We start from the raw sequence: 20,199 nt of genomic DNA on the forward strand, positions 1-20,199 counted from the left end.
GTCGTCACTCTCAACGAGCATGGCTGGGTAATTGGTGATGCCGCTGTCATCTGGGTCTCCGTCTACGCCGCGCCGTCGAACGCGGAACCTCGTAGCACACACAAGGAACGTCACACTCGCTCACCCTCCAGAAGAATGTTCTCCGAACATTTGAGTCCATGCAGCTCCCCTTGTCTTTCTGAATCGCCTCGCACAGTGCGTCCGACAAAACACTTTTCGCTGCACTCAACACCACTGCACAACACCATATGCCTCCGCTGTCATAACTGGCGTCTCCAGGGGCAGCACTGATCTTCTTTTACAGATAAACATGAAACTCAGCACCCAAGCCTCTCCTTTCTAGTCCAAACTGGACGAAATAAATTTACCACAGTTACAAAGGAGCTCCCACTTCTAGCACGATCACGGCACAGACAAAAATATAGATAACGAAAGGAAGTAGGGCAGGTTCTGCATGCGCTCCGCATGCTCTACTGTGAAGGTGTTACTTAATGACAGAAAGGTTTAACTACCAACTCCGATAACTTAACACATAAGCACATAGCAATGTTATGAGCTGTGGCATTACACAATTTTAACCAGTTCACAACTCCGCTCTGTTTAAGCCATTAGTTCGACTTAGCTTTCCGATTTCGCAGCGGATATCGGCCTTCATGAGTCATACTAAGTAAGTCTGTGACCCTTTGTCTGCTTTGGGACTCGCGAGGGCTCGTGGCAGGAGCCTCTCCTGGCGTTATCTGCGCGGCAACCTCGCGCGCTTCTTCTTCTAGCAATGCATGAAGTAAATCCGGTGGCATTCCGGCCGTCACCTCTGGCGCCTGCCGAACAAATGCAGGAGAGGGCGTTTCTTGCGAACTATCTGCGCGCTCCGCTTCACTTCTGTCCCCATCAAAATCCGCGCTGTCCCTTTCCTCATTTCGTGAATACTGAACCGGTGCCGACTTGAGGCGATTTGCGTGTATCCTTATCAAGCGCCGGTTCACGTCTCGGACTCTGAAGTTTACCGGAGAAAGCTTCTCGACAACCTCGCACGGTCCTCTCCACTTTGTCTGGAACTTACGAGCTAGCCCAATCTGCGTTTGGCAGTTTTTAATGTACACGCTGTCCCCCACATCAAACGGCGCGTCTCTAGCACTGCGATCGTGCACCTCCTTCCTGCGCTTCGCCGCTTTCTTTAAGGCCTCCTTTGCGATGTCCCTCGCCACTTGCAAGCGCGATTCTAGCTCAACCTTATAGTCGTCCAGTGAAGCGTATGGGACACGACGGGGGCCCTCTGGCACTTCACTAGGCTGGTCCGGGTCTCCGCCGTAGAGAAGAAAGAATGGCGATTCGCCCGTGCTCTCGTGTGCTGCGGAATTGTAGGCAAACATTGCATACGGGAGCCACAAGTCCCAGTCCCGCTGGTCGCGCGAAACAAAATGCGACAGGAACCCGGCCACGGTTTGGTTCAGTCGCTCCACCGCGCCGTTGCAAGCCGGATGGTACGGTGTTGTCTGCTTCTTAGCGATCTTAAGCAGCTCGCAAACTCTCCTCATTAGCTGCGACACGAAGTTCGTTCCCCGATCTGTCAAGAGTTGCCTCGGGGGTCCATGTCGGAGCACGATCTGTTCGACAAATGCTCTTGCAACCGTGTCTGCCTTCTGATCTGGGAGTGCTACCGCTTCCGCGTATTTTGAAAGGTGATCGACAAATACTAAAATGTACTTGTTTCCGGAAGTGGTCGTGGGAAATGGGCCCATTATGTCCACACCTGTCCGCTCGAAGAGAGCCGAAACCTCAGGGAACGGCTGAATTGGAGCTGGTCTTCGTCCCTTGGCTGTTTTTCTTTCGAGACAGGAATGACACTTCGCACAGTAGTCTCTAACATCCTGTCGCATGCCACTCCAAAAGTACAAACGCTCCACACGCCTGCGTGTCTTCGCTACGCCAAAATGACCAGCGCATGGCGCATCGTGAAACGCGCGAAGAACCCTTTCTGTCCACGACCGAGGTATGACGACTCTCTCCCAAGCGGTTTTCTCTGGTCTCCCTTTCCTGGTTGGCCTCGTGCGCCGACACAGGGTGCCGTCTTTGCCAATGAAATAACCTAGCTGTTCGGGGTGAGACGGTGCGCCCTCTAAGCTTTCGATTATTCGCTTCAGGTCAGGATCTTTGCACTGCTCTGTGCGTAATTCGGCGGGGTCGACTACGGGGACAAACTCATCTATAGCTGCCACGGCAGCTGTGCGGCTGAGTGCATCAGCATTCAGATGTGTCTTTCCTGACTTGTGCTCAACTTCAAAGCAGTATTCCTGCAGGTGTAGATTCCATCTAGCGAGTCGCGAGCTAGGGTCCCTGACACTCATCACCCATTTCAGAGGATGGCAGTCTGTGACTAGCTTGAATTTGCGGCCGTAAAGGTAGCATCTGAAGTGCTTTACTGCCCAGACAACGGCGAGGCACTCCCTTTCCGTAGCTCCGTACTTTTGCTCTGTGGGGCTCAGCTGTCGGCTAGCAAAAGCAACGGGATGTTCTTTGCCCTCGATAACCTGAGATAGCACGGCACCAACTGCGAACATTGACGCATCTGTGGCCATAACGAAGGGCAAATTAAAATCCGGGTGGCGCAACAGCGGTGCACTCATTAGCTTCCTTTTCAGGGCCCCAAAAGCATCCTCCGCGTTTTCGTCTCAGCGAAAGGCGACATTTTTGGCTGTTAAGGCGGTGAGCGGCTTAGCGAGCTTGGCGAACTCCTCTATGTGCCTTCGGTAGTAACCGATCAGGCCGAGAAACTGCCGGACCTGGCGGACGCTAGTCGGGGATGGAAAATCCGAGACACACCGTAGTTTCTCAGGGTCCGGTCGCACGCCGTCAGCTGAAACAACGTGCCCGAGGTATTTCACCTCGTTTTTGAGGAATTGGCACTTAGAGGGCTTCAGCTTGAGACCCGCTCCTCTTAGTCGCACCAAAACCTGCTCAATATCGCGCAAATGGTTCTCAAAACTGTCACTGTATATGATTATGTCATCCATATACACGAAGCACAGCCTCCCCAGAAGACCTGCCAGGATAACATCAGCGGTTCTCTGCCAGACAGCAGGGCTGTTGGCCAGACCCATCGGCATTCTTTTCCATTCATAGTGCCCTGAGGGCGTGTTGAATGCCGTTTTCTCGGCATCTGCCGGATCCATTACTATCTGCCAGAATCCCGCCGCCATGTCCACTACCGTGAAGTACCTGGCAGAGCCCAGCTGAGAAAGCGTCTCCTGTATATTGGGGATGGGGTATGGATCGATGCGAGTTACGGCATTTAGTTTGCGGTAGTCCACTACCAATCGATACGAGCCATCTGGTTTTTCCACCAATAGTGCTGGTGCTCCCCAGGGTGACTTTGAGATTTCGACAATGCCGCGATCAATCAGGTCCTGCACCTGCCGCTCCATCTCCTCACGTTGGAAGTAAGGAATCCTGTACGCACGATGGTAAACGGGCGATGAAGTGCCGGTTTCTATCCTGTGCTTTATAACGCCACAGCAGCCCAAATCCAGGTTGGACGCGGCGAATACCTCCGAGTATTCGTTCAGCAAATCAGCCAGAGCCTCCCTCTCCCTGGATTTTACGTGAGAAAGATCGAACGACACCTTTGGAACAGCCGAAGGACTAGCATGCTCTACAGTTGCGAGTACCGTATCGGTGGGCTCACGTTTCTCTATCGCAGAGGTGAAGAAAGCCAATGTTTTGTTCTTTTGAAGGCTCAGTGGCTGCTGGCTACAGTTAACCACCCGTAGGGGCACTCTGTGGGCGTCATTAACTGTCACGAGGCACGCGGCTGCCTTCAGGCCGTTGCTGAGAGAGTTGACCGGCTCAAGCACTCCCACGGCGCCGCTCTCTACATCTGAAGGCACAAACGCGTACAAAATGTGCTCCGACCAAGGAAGAACGACCGCCTCATCGACCAGCCTGACGGCAACCCGCGAATATACCTTCTCCAATGATCCCACTGTTTGACGGGTGTCAATATCGGTAATGCGAATCTCAGCCCCTCTCCTGTTCAAAAACGGAACTTTTGAGCCGCCCGCATTAACCTCTTCCTCAGAGAATGAGACTACTACCTTCCCTTTTCTCAAAAAATCCTGCCCTAATATACCTGACACTCCGTTTGGCAGAGACACCGTGTCCGGGCATACGTAGCAGGGGTGCTCCAATGCAATTCCGCCGAGAGAGAAGTGTAACCGGTAGAGTCCACTTATGCCAAGAGGATCCCCCGTTATGCCTACAAATTTGGTTGCCATACCACCAGACGCTTCCAACACCTCGCGGTCCCCCTTCCTTCGAAGCGTGTTAAAACTGCTCTCCTTAAGCAATGTCACCTTTGACCCCATATCTATCAACAATTCCATGCAACAACCATTTAACTTGCAACGCACAACAGGGCATGCCTCGTTGGCCACACAAACTACCACCGCCTCATCATCCACTGCTCCCTCCCCACGCTCCTCAGGCTGGGGAGGACTAACTAGTTTTTTGTCTCGGTATCTGGAGCCCCGCTGTAGGCTTGCTTAGGGCGTGTCTCGCCTGCTTCTCTTTGTGGCTCCCCACGGCGCACGTTTTGGCAGAACCTGGCGATGTGTCCGCGACCCTGGCAAGCGAAGCATACGATTTCTTCAAAATCTCGCATACCGCGCCTGTAGCTTTGTGGCGGTCTTCGGTTTCCAGCGAATGGGCGCTGTTGAGCGCGCGCTTCAACCTGGCGTTCTACCTGCTGAGATAGCAGCTGTTCTAAGTGATCTAACCGCTCTGTCAAGAGAGCAACCTCAGGGTTGAGCACCGCTCTCTCTATGACGCGTACTCTCGCTGCGGCTGTCGTTAACGCCTCATTTTGTTCCTCATCCAATGCGGCCTCCACGGCTTGGTCGAAATTGCTCGGCTTGCGCGAGAGCACGAACCGGCGCACGGGGTCTTGCAGACCAGCCACGAACAAAGCGGTCATTTCCTCTTTAAGTATATCCTCCGCGTATTTCTTCTTTAGCTGGTCTCCTTCCTCCTCCCTGCTTAACGTATCGCGCGCTAAGCGCTGAAGCCGCGACGCAAACGTTCGCACGTCCTCCCCTACCATCTGTCCGGCGTCACGGAACCTCTGTACCCGCACGTGACGTGGTTCAGTGTCGAAATGCTCAAACGCGAGCTTCTTAAATTCCGCAAATGATTTTGTGGATTTTACTTTTTCGTCTCGCCATGCAAAATCATGAGCAGCTCCTGCCATCTTACACCTCGCCATTCCCAGCATTTGAGCATCGGACCATCCCCCCATTTTCCCAATCTCTTCTAGCATTGAAAAGAAATCGCAGATTGGAACCCCTGTCTTATCTCCCGTAAACGTCGGAATGACGCTTCCTAATGCCAGCATGCTTGCTCCGAGCGACGGCTGTGGAGTGGGAGCTCCCTCAGATACAGACATTTTTTTTTCTCAAGCCCTCCAGTGCCTCAAGCCTCTCAAATGGGGGTAAAAGTCCCACAATCAGTCCCGTGATTCCCTTTTGATTACAATTTTGAAGTCATGAATGTCACAGCATTCAGAGGACATTTGCTTTTGAGACCCCACTTCTGACACCAGTGTGATGACCCCCATAATGCGCAGGTCCACACGGGACGGAGAGGCAAAGAGACACCGTATGGCTCAGTTTAAACAAACAGATATATTCAATAATTACACATGATTAAGATTATACATCAGAGGCTGGGGCGTCCGAGCTTACGTGCCGACGACTTCATGGGGACGATGGAGGGGCTCCGGAGTTGATCTCGAACGGTTGCTGGCAGAAGCTGCACGCAGTCGGGCTTCGGCGCTGAAGGCCCCCTTGGCGAACGATGTCGTCCTGAGCGTGCTTCTTCCGTACTGCTTGTCGATTTTCATATCCTCTTCTCCCCACACTCCCTAGGGTGAGGACGCCCACGCCGGAGGGGAAGGAGGGGGGCTAGGGCTTTCACTTGGGCGCACAAACATACCACCGCACTTATGGTCTCGCCCCCCTGACGTGTTGAGTCCGAGGGAAAGAAGGTTGTCTTCGAGGTAGCGCATAGCGTCGGCTGTGGTAAGGCGCGCTCTGGCCCGCTGACAGTTCCCGCGGGTCACCGGCCTCCGTTCTCCATCCATCAACTGACACTCGCTCCTCAAGGTAAGGCGCGCTCTGGCCCGCTGACAGTTCCCGCGGGTCACCGGCCGGGAAAGTGGTCCCTTGTCCTGGGATGTGCTCGGGAGGCCTCCCCTGGAACCACCACGGCAATTGGGGAGGATAAAGCCCGTTTCCCCGCGGCGGCGGCGGCGGGTCCGGTTGGGTCCGGTTGGGCTTAAACCCCTTCGTTCTGGTCGTCACTCTCAACGAGCATGGCTGGGTAATTGATGATGCCGCTGTCATCTGGGTCTCCGTCTACGCCGCGCCGTCGAACGCGGAACCTCGTAGCACACACAAGGAACGTCACAGCTCATTAATGCGTGATGCTAAGCCAGAAGCTAGGAGAAAAGGAGATGAAGCACAGCAGCAAGAAAACCAGCATTCGCATCTCACGTTTTCCTCGAGCTCTGAGATCACTGTTACCTCGGTGAAAAGACTTAAAAGGCAGCTTCGACCAATAGAATTCTCAAAAAAGGACTCTAAACCAGAGGGCACAAACTCAGTTTCGTCAGTAAACGTTCTGAGCAACAGGAAAGCGCAATTGAAGGCCTGGTTGTATCAGGAATGAATGTAAAAGAAAGCACGCGGAATAGTTCAGCGCAATCAAACGTACGAACAAAGAAAAATTTTATGATCGAAAACTAGTTTAAATGGTACCAATTCTTGTCGCCGTTAACTATTACTTCATACCATCGCGCCGTGGACCAAGCATATAGATGTAATTGGCAGTGAAGCAAATGTATTCCTTTCAAATTTTTATGGTTCGAATTTAATAGCCGAAGTTAGGTGGATTGTAATGAGTATAGGCATGGTTGCGTAACATGCATCCGATGTGATGTAGGTTTTCGTTTCTTGTAATTGCATTGTTCGACGGCGTCATCTAGTCAGAGTTTATTCATAGAGTTTCACTGTCATTTCCCCTAGGTGCCCTGCTACCTTGCCAGACTGACAGAGTCTGCAGAGCTAATATGGCTTGTTACAAATCTGTTATATTACTCTGTCTCTGTTTTCATCGCTGTCGTCTAGCTAGTTGCGTTCCGAGCATTTACATATTCGCTATAAAAAAAAATCTCGCAGTATGATTTCCCAGAGTCGTGTTAATTTAGACGATGGCATCGTGTGCATTTTTCATATTTCTGCGGCGAGCATTCGGCAGATGCTAGCTATTTCACCCTTGCATTCTTTTGTATCGATGACCAAATAACCACAGCTACCCTATCTATTGGGCACTGATGAATAGCTAATTCTAGCCATCAGTTTGCTAATGGGTGCATCCCTGCGAAATCGTACTGTCGCCCTATGCATGCGACGCTCTGACCGCATTCTAGACCCAAACAGCACCCGATGCCCGCTTTTTTCTTCACTGCGCGATGGTTTTGAGCATGACGACTTCCCTTGCGTCTCTCTTGTAGTGGATGCCTGTTACTCGCTTTCAACTGTGAATATCTACATGCAGTGCAGGGCGCGGCCCGTAAGAGTGCAGGTGCGGACATAAGTAAACGGAGCACGATATTTCGTTAGAAGTGTAATCCCGTGTTTCCTATCAAAAATGAAGCAAGATTGTCGATGAGCAAGCGAATTGGCGCCCTTTACTGGCGCGCACACACCCTATCTGGCAATTTCAATTAGAGAACATGTGAAAATCGTTAGGAGGCAATAGCGAGATCCGTTTACTTTTCTCCACACCAGTACATCACCAGTACGTATTCGAAGATTGTCTTGAGGCATTGTGAATGAAGTTTTCGGTCAAGTCACCTATGGAGCACCAATACTAATTTACGCACATATTAAACAGATACGATTTGAAAGCATTTAAAGACCGTACCGAAGACTAAGCGGTTTTTAATGCCCTAGCACTAGATGGTTCAGCAGCGAAGAAGGCGTTAAGTCGACGTGAAGCTCGGAGTAACTCGTGTAAACTCAGGTAAGCTCGGAGGAGTGTCGCGTCAGCTGCAGCCAATGGCAGGAGGGCGTCGTGCCACCTGCAGCGGAGTAGAGATCTAGAGGGTGTGAAGCTGAGAGCTAGAAACGCGGTTTGCATGCAAATGCAGACGCCAGAAAGAAGATGCGAAGGATTAATTTGCCAGAGGGACGTGCAGTTCAGAAAACGGCAATTGAAGGATGAAGCCGCTTCTTTGGCAGATTCCGATGCCGAGCGACGCGCACGGCGATCTGAATAGTAACGCAAAAAAAGTGAGCGCCAGCGCGAGTCAACCGATCCAGTAAATATAGCGAGGCGGCAAACCGATGCAGAGCTGTCAGTATAACCTCGCTAAACGGGATGCGGAAATAGATGAAGAGCGAGAAACGAGAAAGGCAAGAAACAAGAGGCTAAGGGAGTCGCCGGAGGAACGTGCAGTAGTAAGGACAATACAAGTGGCCTCAGAGATCGTCGAACAGACAGAATGGCGACTCGAGTCGCAACGAACGTCTCAGGTGGCTTATCGCTGGAGGAAAGCCGAGGTCTGACTTGAAGAACATTTAGGTAAATTTCATTTTTAAAGCTTATAAAAACTAAGCCTAGTTAAACAAGGCGAAACAAGGTCAAATGTGCTAACGCAGCTGATTAGCGTTTAGCTTAACCTGGTAACTCGGGGAAGGGGGGGGGGGGGGGTTCTTTTCTAGCTTTTTTTCTCGTTTGTGGATTCCACCTATTTCTTCTTTCCCTTTATCATATTGAAGCGTTGGTCTTTCTCAGTCTTGTTACTGCAATGCAATGTTCACCTGCCTTTGCAATAGCATTCCTGTTTGCCCTGGAGCGCCAGACGATAAAGTGAGCAACAGCAACCCTTTGAGCATGCTAAATTACTTGTTCCAGACATCAGATTACCGAGTATAATAGAAAGATTAGAGAAAGAAATTTTGCGCTTATCACATAGTTTTTCTTGCACATTATTCTTTACATCGCCGAAAGCGAAGCGTTCGTTCGCCTTCTTCTTGAGGCACTGCGCTCTGTTAGAGCTGGCTTGGAGCGAAGCACGTGGCGGATTTCATCAGCGTTCCCAGCACCACTTGCAACGGTCAGGTTCTCGCCCATCCTCATCCTGGGCCTCAGGTAGTCCACAGCGATCCAGCTCTGGGTTGAAGAGGCTTGGTTCCTATGGAAGAACCGGTTGTATATCCCCTGAACACCTGCCAGAGCGAACACTATGAAGAAGAAGGCACCGCAGGCGATGCACCACGCAGTCAGGCTGCCGGGCCGATCGGTTCTGTCACCCAGTTCGAACAGCTGGCTCGCCTTGCTACGGCGTCCTCCGCCGAAGTCACCCGCAGCAGGAGCTCTTCCGTACATGCTGCTGCTCGCATGGCGGGTGGTGGCCAGGCCGTCCCTCGTCGTGGTCATGGTGCCGATTCTGCTGGTCGGGGAATCTGCGTTAGTCTTGCTGCCAGCCATGTCCGCTTCGTCTTTCTTCTTAAACGCCTCCTCGAAGGCTGACCGCATACAGAGCGTGTCACCTTTTTCTTTTGCCGCAATAGTTCTTCTTCTTCACCTCAGTAAATATGGCACATACCCACGCTGGGGGATAGGCCAAGGTACAGTCGAGAATGCTAATGAAGTATTTGCGCGGGGAAAAAAGACATGAGGCGGTGACGTAGAAGACTGCATCAAGATAAAAATTGAAAAATTCAAATTGTTTAATGAAAGATAATTTACTAGGAATAGAATCAAGCATTTCACAATAGTTGTGCAAGGGACTTCCTTTTTTGCGGTGATTAAATATTAAAGCATGTGTTTACTATGGTATTGGCTGGGGTGGCCGAGTGAAGAGAGCAGGGGTTCCGGGCAGGCAGCAACGAAAAAGGCCTTTATTCGGACGACACGGCAATTAATTCGTTCGAGTTAACTTCACAAGAAGAAGTCAATATACAGGTGCATACAGAAGAAGACAAGTAAGAAGACGAGCCACTAATAACCGAAACTGAGACGCCGAATACAATAATAACATAAATAATGACATTAAATCTCTTTATGTGCGCCTGCAATCGTACCTGAAATTTGCTTGAAAGTTGGTTGTGTGGCTTGCCACTCACCTTAAATGTAAACAAGTACACTGTACTTGTTTTTAAAATGAAAGATCCTGTTCATCTGTCTCTCATTTACCAACGACAAAATGTTCCCCAACTTAAGTCATTAAAATATCTTGGTGGCATTTATGATGTCAGCCTCACATGCCGCTCTCACTTTGACCATGTGGCAGCGAAAGGGGCTCGTACTGAGTTCATGCTGCGTAGATTCAGTAATCCCCAGTCTGAAATGCGGAGAGATTCACTTTTGCTGATATATGTTTTGTATGTCCGACCAATTTTAGAATTTGGATGTGTGCTGTTTTCTGGTACAGCTGCTTACAAAATTCGCCCGCTCGTTCTTCTGGAGCGGTAAGTGCTTCGGTTGTGCCTTGGCCTCCCGAAATTTGTGGCCAATAACGTGCTTTATCTTGAAGCTCGCATTCCTCCTTTATTATCTAGATTTCAATTCCAAACGGTTCAGACGTACCTAAGGATGTATGAATAAACTTTACACCGCTACTTGTCTTTTTTTTTGTTGCTATCCGACTTTCTTTTTTGGAGTCCACTGGCCTAGATTTCATACCCCGCAGGTAGTAATGGTACAAAAGTTCCTTTATCCTTAAAATGTTCTCCTGTATAACATCCTTCCGACAAAAACCGTGGGTCCTCTGTAGAAATGATGTATGATGACATTTTCCTGAAAAACGTTCAGCATTTACCACCACGCATTTAAATGGGTTATTAGAGGACCATTTACAAAACCCACCTATTAGCTTAACGATAGCTACTGACGCCTCTCAATGTGATGAAAAGGCAGGGGTGGGAATATATTGCCGGCTTCTTGATTGGTATTTTTCTGTGCGGCTTCCCGACCAAACCCCAATTTTCCAAGCGGAGTTTCTGGCGGTGGTGCTTGCTCTTCGCAAACTAGAGCTACCTTTCTCTTCAGTGGCTGTCATTACAGGCTCTTTGTACTGTCCCTTGCCTCGGCTGTTGATTCTTCCATCTTGAACACATTACATTCATTACTCCCTCCACATTTCAGCTTTGCTCATATGATATGGGCGCCAGGCCATAGCGGCGTGACAGTTAATGAAGTTGCAGACTGCCTGGCAAAGGCGTCCCTCAATGGCTCTGTACTACCTATCGTTCCGCTACAGCGTACATCACAGCAGCGAGGTTTCGAAGACAGAATTTGTTAAGAATGACAACGGGATCTCTTTTAAGATCTGATGATCAGCTGCACCTGAGGTGTTCGGGGAGCAGGAAATCATGCCATTCACGGCAGCTTGAGGTATCTCTAACAAGGCTCCGCTGCCGAATCCAACCTTTAAATTTTTATTTGCACAGGTATGGGTTGGCACTTTATCCAGCTTGCGTATTCTGCGGTGAACTCGAAACCACAGACCATTTTTTGTTGTTTTGTCGCTGCTTCACTCTGATGAGAAGGCGGTTTTTAGAGAAACCATTACAACTGCTTGTCCTTTGTTTGAGCAGCCCACTCATATTGTCCTTTGGAGCCACCATACTAGGGTACAGCCACAAGTCATTTTTTACCGCCGTCCAAAATTTTTGAACGGAATCAAATTGGCTACCTTGGTAATATTTTTTTCAATATCTCTTTTATTCTTAGAATTACCATTATAATTTAACCACTCGGCTATAAACCTCAGTGTCGATCTCCTGCGTGCGTTATTCATTCCCAGTTTCATTTCGCTGTTCCTTTTTGTTTACTGCTTCCTTCCTCAGCATTCACTTTATTTTCGTCCTTGAAAAAATTTCTGAAAAACACTCTGTGCCCGCAATTCTTGACCAATCCCCCTATGTGGGCATGTGCCATTGTGTGCGGGTAAGAACAACAACAACATAAATAAGAAAATATTCGTCGAATGGAAGCAGTAAAAGAGACCGCTGACGAGGTCTCTTTATCCAAGCAGTATACAACTGTTGTTTTTCCAACGGCTGTCTGGCCAAAGAGGTAGCCGAAAGTTTAAGGTTCCAGAGTAGGTGAGGGAAGATACGGGGGTTAATGACATCATAGTCGAAATCAAGCGGAATAAATGGGCTTGTGCAGGGCATGCAATACTTAGGGAAGATAACGGCTGGTCCTTAATTGAAAAGGAGTGAATTCCAAGAGAAGGAAAGTGTATCGGGGGGCGGCAGAAGGTTAGGTGTGCGGATGAAATTAAGTCTGCAGGCATATGGTGGGCGTAGCTGGCAAAAGACAGGGTTAATTGGAGAGATGTGGGAGAGGCCTTTGCCCTGCAGTAGGTGCGGCCAGGCTGCTGATGATCATACTAAATTGCGTCATTATTGACGAGAAGAATGTCTGACGGCGTCATGTGAACCATGCCAAGAAGTAGAAGTCGACATCCTCCATCTGCTGTCGGTATTCTCAGCATTAAGACCAACCAGAATCCGGTTCCTGGCAGTAATGGTTCTCTTGCTGCTCAAGATCTGAACCAAAAGTGAAATGGTTGCTCCAGGAAAGGTGCAGTGATCTAACATCGTGTTGTCCAGGTTTCTTGGAAGACTATGCACTCGTGAACGCTGCAGCAATGATTTCCACTTTTTCGCCCCGAGGGAAGGCCAAAGAAGTCTTGGAGTTTCTATATACGGTTTGTTTTCACACAGCCACCCTCAACATTTTCTTATTCCCGGTTCAGCTTGTATTGACTACAAAGAAATGCAGCTTCCGCAGAAGTGAATGTGCGTAGCAGTCGAGATTCGGCTCCTCACAAGTCGAATGTACATCAGATAAATTATTATATGACATAAAGCCAGCCTTAGCATTCTTTTATGCCAGTTACAGCCTCGTTATAGCGAAGTTTTGTCTATACGGGGCTGTAAGAAGTACTACAAAAAATGAAGTGGACTGTGAAGAGTAGGGAGAGAAAAACGGGGTCCAGACGAATGGTCGCTGGTCCCGTAGTAAAGTTTGGAGCGAGGCTAAGACACGGGTAGTCGCGTAGGACTGAGTGCTCGCGCTGGATTTTCTGACCTGTAAAACAATAACTTGCCTTTAGTAATGTGTGGCAATATAGCAGATAATATGCTCTCGAGTGGCCAGCGTTTCCATTTAGCGCAACACAACACCCCCAAGAAACAAGAAGAAAGAAGAGACGGCCAAAAAGGAGGAGAAAAAGAGTCGATCAGGACGATAGCATCGGCCGATTCCCCTGTTTGGGTATGTTGTTACGAAAAACAGCAGCAGCATCGCTCCACCGGAAGAATACTGCGACACTGAAGCAGATTACGCGAGAAACGAGGCCCTAGGAGGCGCAAGAATAAATCTTTGGCCTTGCTTATGCTCAGAGTATTTCTCTTGAGTACTTGAAGCACGTAATAAAGTTTATTTTGTATTAGGATGTTCAGGAAATAGTAAAAATTAGCATTTTGAGCGCGATTGCGGCATTTATTACTGACCGATGCTTATTTATGTTTTTGTCTTATTTGCTCTCGACGCTATAGCGTTTCTTCTCATACCGCGATTAAAGTGAACACATGTCACGCAATTAGTTCCTTCAATGCTTCGTTCATTAAAGTTTGAGGAAGTAAACAACACAGAAAATCTTGAAAAGCAAAAGTAGTACAGATTATATAAAAGCTGATTATAAAGACAATATAATCGAGAAAAGATACCGAAGAATTGATGAAAACTTAAGCAACGACCACCAAAGGCCCTTTGTTTTATCCTGCTTCCAACTATGAAGTATGAGCTGCACCGCAGTAACCGGAAAAGTAGTTGTAAATTTGCGAGAGCTCTTGCTTAATAGCTCGTCATTTCTACTCGTGACGTGACTACAATTACACAATTAAAGTATATGGTTTATAACAAGAAAAACGATACATTACATCTATAAATTTCAATTGAACGCTCTCCAAAGCAAGCTGTAAGATTTGGAATGTTCGTACAGTTTTTGGCTCTTGAAATAGCAGTCTGCGTTTCAAAATCAGATTACTGAGTCGCACTCATAACGCAGAAAGAGACAAGATAAATGCACAAATAGGAGTGCGATACAGCGTATCATATTCATGACACCCAGAATCGCGGCCACAGTACTCTTGCACAACATGACTTAGGGTGCTGCGGAAAGCCCCGAGTTGTCGGTAGCGTTCTCTTCATTCAGCAGCGTGACGAAACGGGCAGTGGTGCTGCGCACGAAGTAACTCACCGGCGGTGAAACTGGCTCGTCTTCACTATCGTTCCAATTGTCGGGCCATCGGGTTTGACCGATACCAACTGCGATTATCACGGTAGATTTCGTTTCATTGGAGTCCACTGCACCTCTGCCCATCCCGAGGAGCTTGCGGAAGAACAGTCCCGGGTCACGGATGTCGCTATACCAGAGGACTACCGCCACCATGCAGGCAGTTACGATGAGAACGCTTGCGCAGACCATGCAAATCGTGACGCCGTCCATGCCGGCGGCAGGTTGGGCTGCCGCGTTCCGCACGACTGGAACATCGTGGTCTCGAGAAATCGGCGCAGTTGAGATTGTACGAGGAGGCTGCATCCTGTGGTTCACAGTTGACCGCGCTCGCTAACTTCTCTGCCGTGCTAGATGAATATGGCTATGTTTTCCTCTTCCTCTTTGTTTCCGTTTGCGTTTCTCACAGTACTTCTACGATTGTGACTACATCTTCTTTACTAAAATCAGGTTGAATTTCAAAACTTTGCTAGTGGCAGGAACTAGAGCTGTGCACGGGCCGCAATTTTCTGCAAATTTCTGCAAATTTCTGCAAATTTCTCAATTTCATCTGCCCAACTAACTTTGTGCCGACCACTGCTAGGCTTGAATTCTCTTGTTATCCACTCTGCTAATTCACTATACCAAGCTCCTGACCGTGGTTGAAAAATGTACAGAAATGGAGATAGACTGAGCCGTGAAAAACAGAGTGCACGCTCAATCACCGAGGCAGTGTCTAGTTGGAAAGGCCACACCGTATCGGCGGTCAAAAATCGCCCCTGTAAGTACCTCGGGTTAGTGCGGAATGCCGGTTTCTGGAGCCGATTAAAATATTACTATTCCGCGACTATCACTCTTATCCGAGGAGCCAGAAGGTCCCACAGTCTTCTGAAAAAGAATATAAACCACTTGCTTGATTTGCGTCGCGAGACACCCCTTAACATCAAACGTTATATTGACAATGCGCTCCCAAGCTATCGCCAATGTAAGAGACATCGCTGTGCAGCTGCAATGAGCACCAATTTAAAACACATAGTTGTTCGACTGCAATGACCACTCATTATTTTTCATGCAGCAAGCATATTTTATTAGTTTTTGCCAACTAATACTGCTTAAATAACCGCGCAGGTAATGCAACCAGAGTCTGATGCACTACAATAGAATAACTACATTTGTATCGCCCGCGTCCCCTCAAGTCGATTCAAAGTGAAAGCAACTAAGGCGCCACGCCACAGCACTTGAGTTTTTCACATGCGTGGTCCAGCTGCTCTTTCCGCCGAGCTTATCAGTGAGGTGGCTTCATGACGACGTCTCGTGCTCTCGTAGCTACAATGGCGCAGGTAAGGGTTCCTCCTGCGGTTCTATAGCGACTCCTGTGCCACCGCTTGAGGAAGCCGTCGCAGTTCCGGCGCTAGCGCTGAACGCGTCACCGCTGCCGATGAAAGCGGGCTTCGTGGCAGCGGTCGAGGCGCCCTCTGTGGCCTGGACTACGACGACCAGGACCTTGGGCTGCTCTTCTTGAGAGCGTGGGGCTCCGTTGGGCGCGAGTAGCATGTCGGGCCGCACCACGTAGCCGTACCTGTTTGCACAGGAGAAGAAGCAGAAATGTTAGCGAAAAATTACGGAGAGCACTTAGGTCTACTTACGTGCTTGAATGCGAAAGCGTTGTTTTTGTTTATTTTTAATTTATTATTTTATTAAAAATGTTTTTCATTTCCTCCTAATGATACACCTACTTAATAGCATACATTCGTAAAGCAACGCATATACTAGGTTCACCTTTGTTCGCTAAGAGGCTGTATTCTAAGAGCTACGTCCTCGGCTCGCAGTTTGAAAATATTGTGTTCAATTCTTCGAATCTTGGGCAGAAATTTTTTTTTTGCCTTTTCACGTGCATTTTGGGACGCCACTTTTTCTGGACATCGGCTTTCGTTGCCAATGCAACATATAATGCTTTCGCAATAAGAACTCTGCCCTGTGACTGCAGCTGCAAGAGCATGAACCGAGCGCTGCGCTCTGGGATTGATGTTGACTTAAACAAATAAAGACTCCAAATTTGGGTTGCGTGCTGTCGCCTTTGTAATGATGTTTTAAAACATTACGTGGACAACCACGTAGTATTCGACTACTACCCATAAATTATTTAAAATTCGAATAGCAATTCCGACTGAAGATCCGGAATGACGAAAAGTGTAAAAGTAGCAATTATATCACAGTTTTTCAAGCCTAGCATGACGTACACATGTCTTTGATGTTACAGCCGTCGCGGATTGTTGATACCGAAATGAAAACAGAATGACAGAAAAACTTGAGTCGTTCACTTTATTTACTTATTCCAAGTGCTGCTCTCTCGAACGCGATCATTGCATGTATTATCTGGCAGTCATAGACGAATACCACGACGCAATCATTGGATATAATAATGTCTGACGCATCATTACAAGGCCCCGCCGCGGTGGCTCAGTGGTTAGGGCGCTCGACTACTGATCCGGAGTTCCCGGGTTCCAACCCGACCGCGGCGGCTGCGTCTTTATGGAGGAAAAACGCTAAGGCGCCCGTGTGCTGTGCGATGTCAGTGCACGTTAAAGATCCCCAGGTGGTCGAAATTATTCCGGAGCCCTCCACTACGGCACCTGTTCTTCCTTTCTTCTTTCACTCCCTCCTTTACCCCTTCCCTTACGGCGCGGTTCAGGTGTCCAACGATATATGAGAAAGATACTGCGCCATTTTCTTTCCCCCAAAAAACAAATTATTATTAAACCAATTATTACAAGAAAACATGCAACCAAAATTTGCTGTCTATATGCTCCTTTAAGCGTAAATATATACAGAGAAAGCAAGCTCAGCAGCAGTCATAGTCTTGCATATGATGTCTAATTAGATCATAATTTAAGACCTTTTTCAGCGGCAGTGTGTTAGTGCTTTCGTGCTCCACAAGCCTATAGCGAATTCGCACTACACGAGCGCTGTACCAAGACAGCACGTGATTTCAGGCTGGAGATACAGAGGCATACGACAAGCATCTGAAATCTTATCATTTCCGCAAGTGCTCTCAAACATAAATAAGTTGACAAAGACAAGATGACCGACTTCGTATATATATAAAAAAAAAACTCCGTGGGCTACAGGATAGGCGCTAAGGGTGTGGATAGACAGCAAGAAACGTAATTTATAAGAATCAAAGAAAAAACTAGTATTTCTTGCTTTGTTTCAGCTCGAAACGCATTGTCAGCCATCTCGTCTCTGACAACAGCGTTATGCGGGAAAGCGCACTTGCGGAATTTTGAATATCCCGTATTTTATTGCCTAAGTTTTTATTTACTCTATTTTTCGCTTTCAATTTAATTTGCATGTTCAAGTAAAGGGGCTGCCAAATGCTTCTAACCTTGAGACCTATACGGTTTCAAAAGAAGAAATAATAACGATCCTCGAATCATCATTTAAAAGATGTGTTGTCACTTGGTACCACCTAGTGCTTTCATAGATATCAAATGGTGCATACTATTACGGTCTGCGTATACAGATTTTTAGCTGCTCTTGCCATAGCCACATAGGAGACTCATTACTGAAAAATAAGTAGGCTGAAAGTTCATGCAGCTGCACTCGTGGGGGCTCGCAGGTGCAGACATGTCCAAAAATTCTGGACACAGTCATTTTTGAGCGCGAAAGAGTTTATCGACGAATTTTTTTCATATCCTGTAAGATATCACTTCGTCAATCAATATATACGCAGGTTTCTCGTCGGCTGGGTTGGATTTTTTTTGCTATTGACGTTTGTGCTACCGTCAAAGGGGTTCCCAATTGGCTTTCTATTGCAGTCTTAACTGATCCATGCAAGCGATGGAGAAACTTGAAAATAAAGATTTTGCTATAATTTTGCTATAATCGGAAACCCGCCGCGGTGGCTCAGTGGTTAGGGCGCTCGACTACTGATCCGGAGTTCCCGGGTTCGAACCCGACCGCGGCGGCTGCGTTTTTATGGAGGAAAAACGCTAAGGCGCCCGTGTGCTGTGCGATGTCAGTGCACGTTAAAGATCCCCAGGTGGTCGAAATTATTCCGGAGCCCTTCACTACGGCACCTCCTTCTTCCTTTCTTCTTTCACCCCCTCCCTTATCCCTTCCCTTACGGCGCGGTTCAGGTGTCCAACGATATATGAGACAGATACTGCGCCATCTCCTTTCCCCAAAAACCAATTATTATTATTAATATTATTATTATTATTATTATTATTATTATTATTATTATTATTATTAATCGGAAGAATGGACCATTACTTTCAATATTTCCGTAACAGTACCTTACAATTTTTTAATAATCAAAATTTTTATCTAAGAATGTTGAACATAGATACATGAGAATTCAGATGTAATGGGCTTTTGGTTTTTGCAGCATAGAGCGACTAAAGCGGATTGTGCGAGTTAACGAGCCAGTAAGTACAAAACAAAATGCGTTGTCTTTTCGACGTTGTGCTCATGCATGGCCTGGTAGCACATAGGAATGTTTTTTCTTCGCCGGAACTACAATAGACTATGCATGGCTGCAACTTCGATGCTTGGTATCCTAGCGCTGAGAGCACCATTACATTCGTGAAAGGTAGGAAGCAAAGAAAACTTTACTAAATTTGTTTTGTTTATGCTAACAACTTTTTCGCTCGCTAATTATACACAACTGCGTACATTCCGAACTTACGAACAGCTAACAGTGCTTTCTCTGTTTAGGAAGAATTCAGCGCTCATTATGACCCAACTGGGATGTTTTTCATGTTCGCTATCGAACGTCGTATACAACATTCGTCGGTCTGGCACCACGCCCTTCAAGACACTTGTTTCAACAGATTTAATAACTTGAAATTGCAATAACATTTTCTACGTTCCTAAGGTCTTGTACGTGCTCAAAAATGAAATAAGTGACCCCCTGACATCACAAGTACTCAGTTGACAAACACGTAGGCTTCAATATCACATTATTAAAATAGGCAGAACTGCATTTTTATGTGAATATATTCATATCTACACTTGCGCGCTTTATTTATTGTACACCATGTTCACTTTCTGTTCAGAGACCCTTATGTAATGGTTCATCGGGACCCTTTAGAATATGTAAATAACGGCGATAATGACGACTTTGTACAAAATTATTTAGGTACTTGTGAAAGAAAGAAGGACCCTTAATGTTTCGGCCTGAAAACCTACCTTTACAGCAGGCTTGGTAGAGGCTTGAATAGACTATTTAGGTGATTTTTTTAAAAAGACATGGCGATCTATGTCCGTAACGATTATACCGGGGTATAAACCTGGGTATAACAGCTGGTACCGTACAAGATGACGGCACCGCATTTGACGAAAAGAAGCAAACAGATGAGAAAGCGTACATACCACACTGCGCCCGTGAATCCCAAGAGCACGACAGCAACAACAGCCGAGGCAAGGGCACAGCAGAGTGTGTACCGTGCAGCGACCCCCGTCTCCGCCCTGGACAACAGCGACCGGTCGCGACTGACTCTAGGCCGCGCACGTTCCACGTCCCTGCCATCAGTCGCACAGGTGTCGCAGGTGTCTGCGCTTGTGTCGACCCGAGAATCGAAGCTTGACGAAGGCTCAGTTGTCGATGTCATAGCTGGTCCTCCTCGGTCTTCTTCTGCTTCTTCTTCCCTGTCTCGCAATTTCACTCGCACGAGAAGCCCGAAGGGTGGCGGCTTTTTTTTTTTAAAACTACATTTAGTGCCTCAGGGTATCAATGGGCGAAGGTGTGATGAAGGATGCAGTAATCATTAAAGTATTGGAAAAAATTAGCTGATCTCGTGAAAGTCCTCTAGTGAGCGGTGGTGTGGTCCCTGCGTCCAGGTAAT

At 47.7% G+C, this 20,199-nt stretch overlaps 1 protein-coding gene across 1 annotated transcript; it reads right to left on the reverse strand.

The window, feature by feature from the left end:
- Positions 1–15,578: 15,578 nt before the first annotated feature.
- LOC144129907 (uncharacterized) lies at positions 15,579–19,965 on the reverse strand. Its single transcript, XM_077663966.1, has 2 exons — positions 19,727–19,965; positions 15,579–15,929 (listed from the first exon to the last, which is right to left on the reverse strand). Exons 1-2 carry the CDS (start codon positions 19,963–19,965, stop codon positions 15,677–15,679), a joined length of 492 nt encoding a protein of 163 aa, XP_077520092.1. The 3' UTR covers positions 15,579–15,676.
- Positions 19,966–20,199: the final 234 nt, after the last annotated feature.

The sequence above is a fragment of the Amblyomma americanum genome, chromosome 4 (genome assembly GCF_052857255.1).
Source record: "Amblyomma americanum isolate KBUSLIRL-KWMA chromosome 4, ASM5285725v1, whole genome shotgun sequence".
In the NCBI taxonomy this organism is placed as follows: Eukaryota; Metazoa; Arthropoda; class Arachnida; order Ixodida; family Ixodidae; genus Amblyomma; species Amblyomma americanum.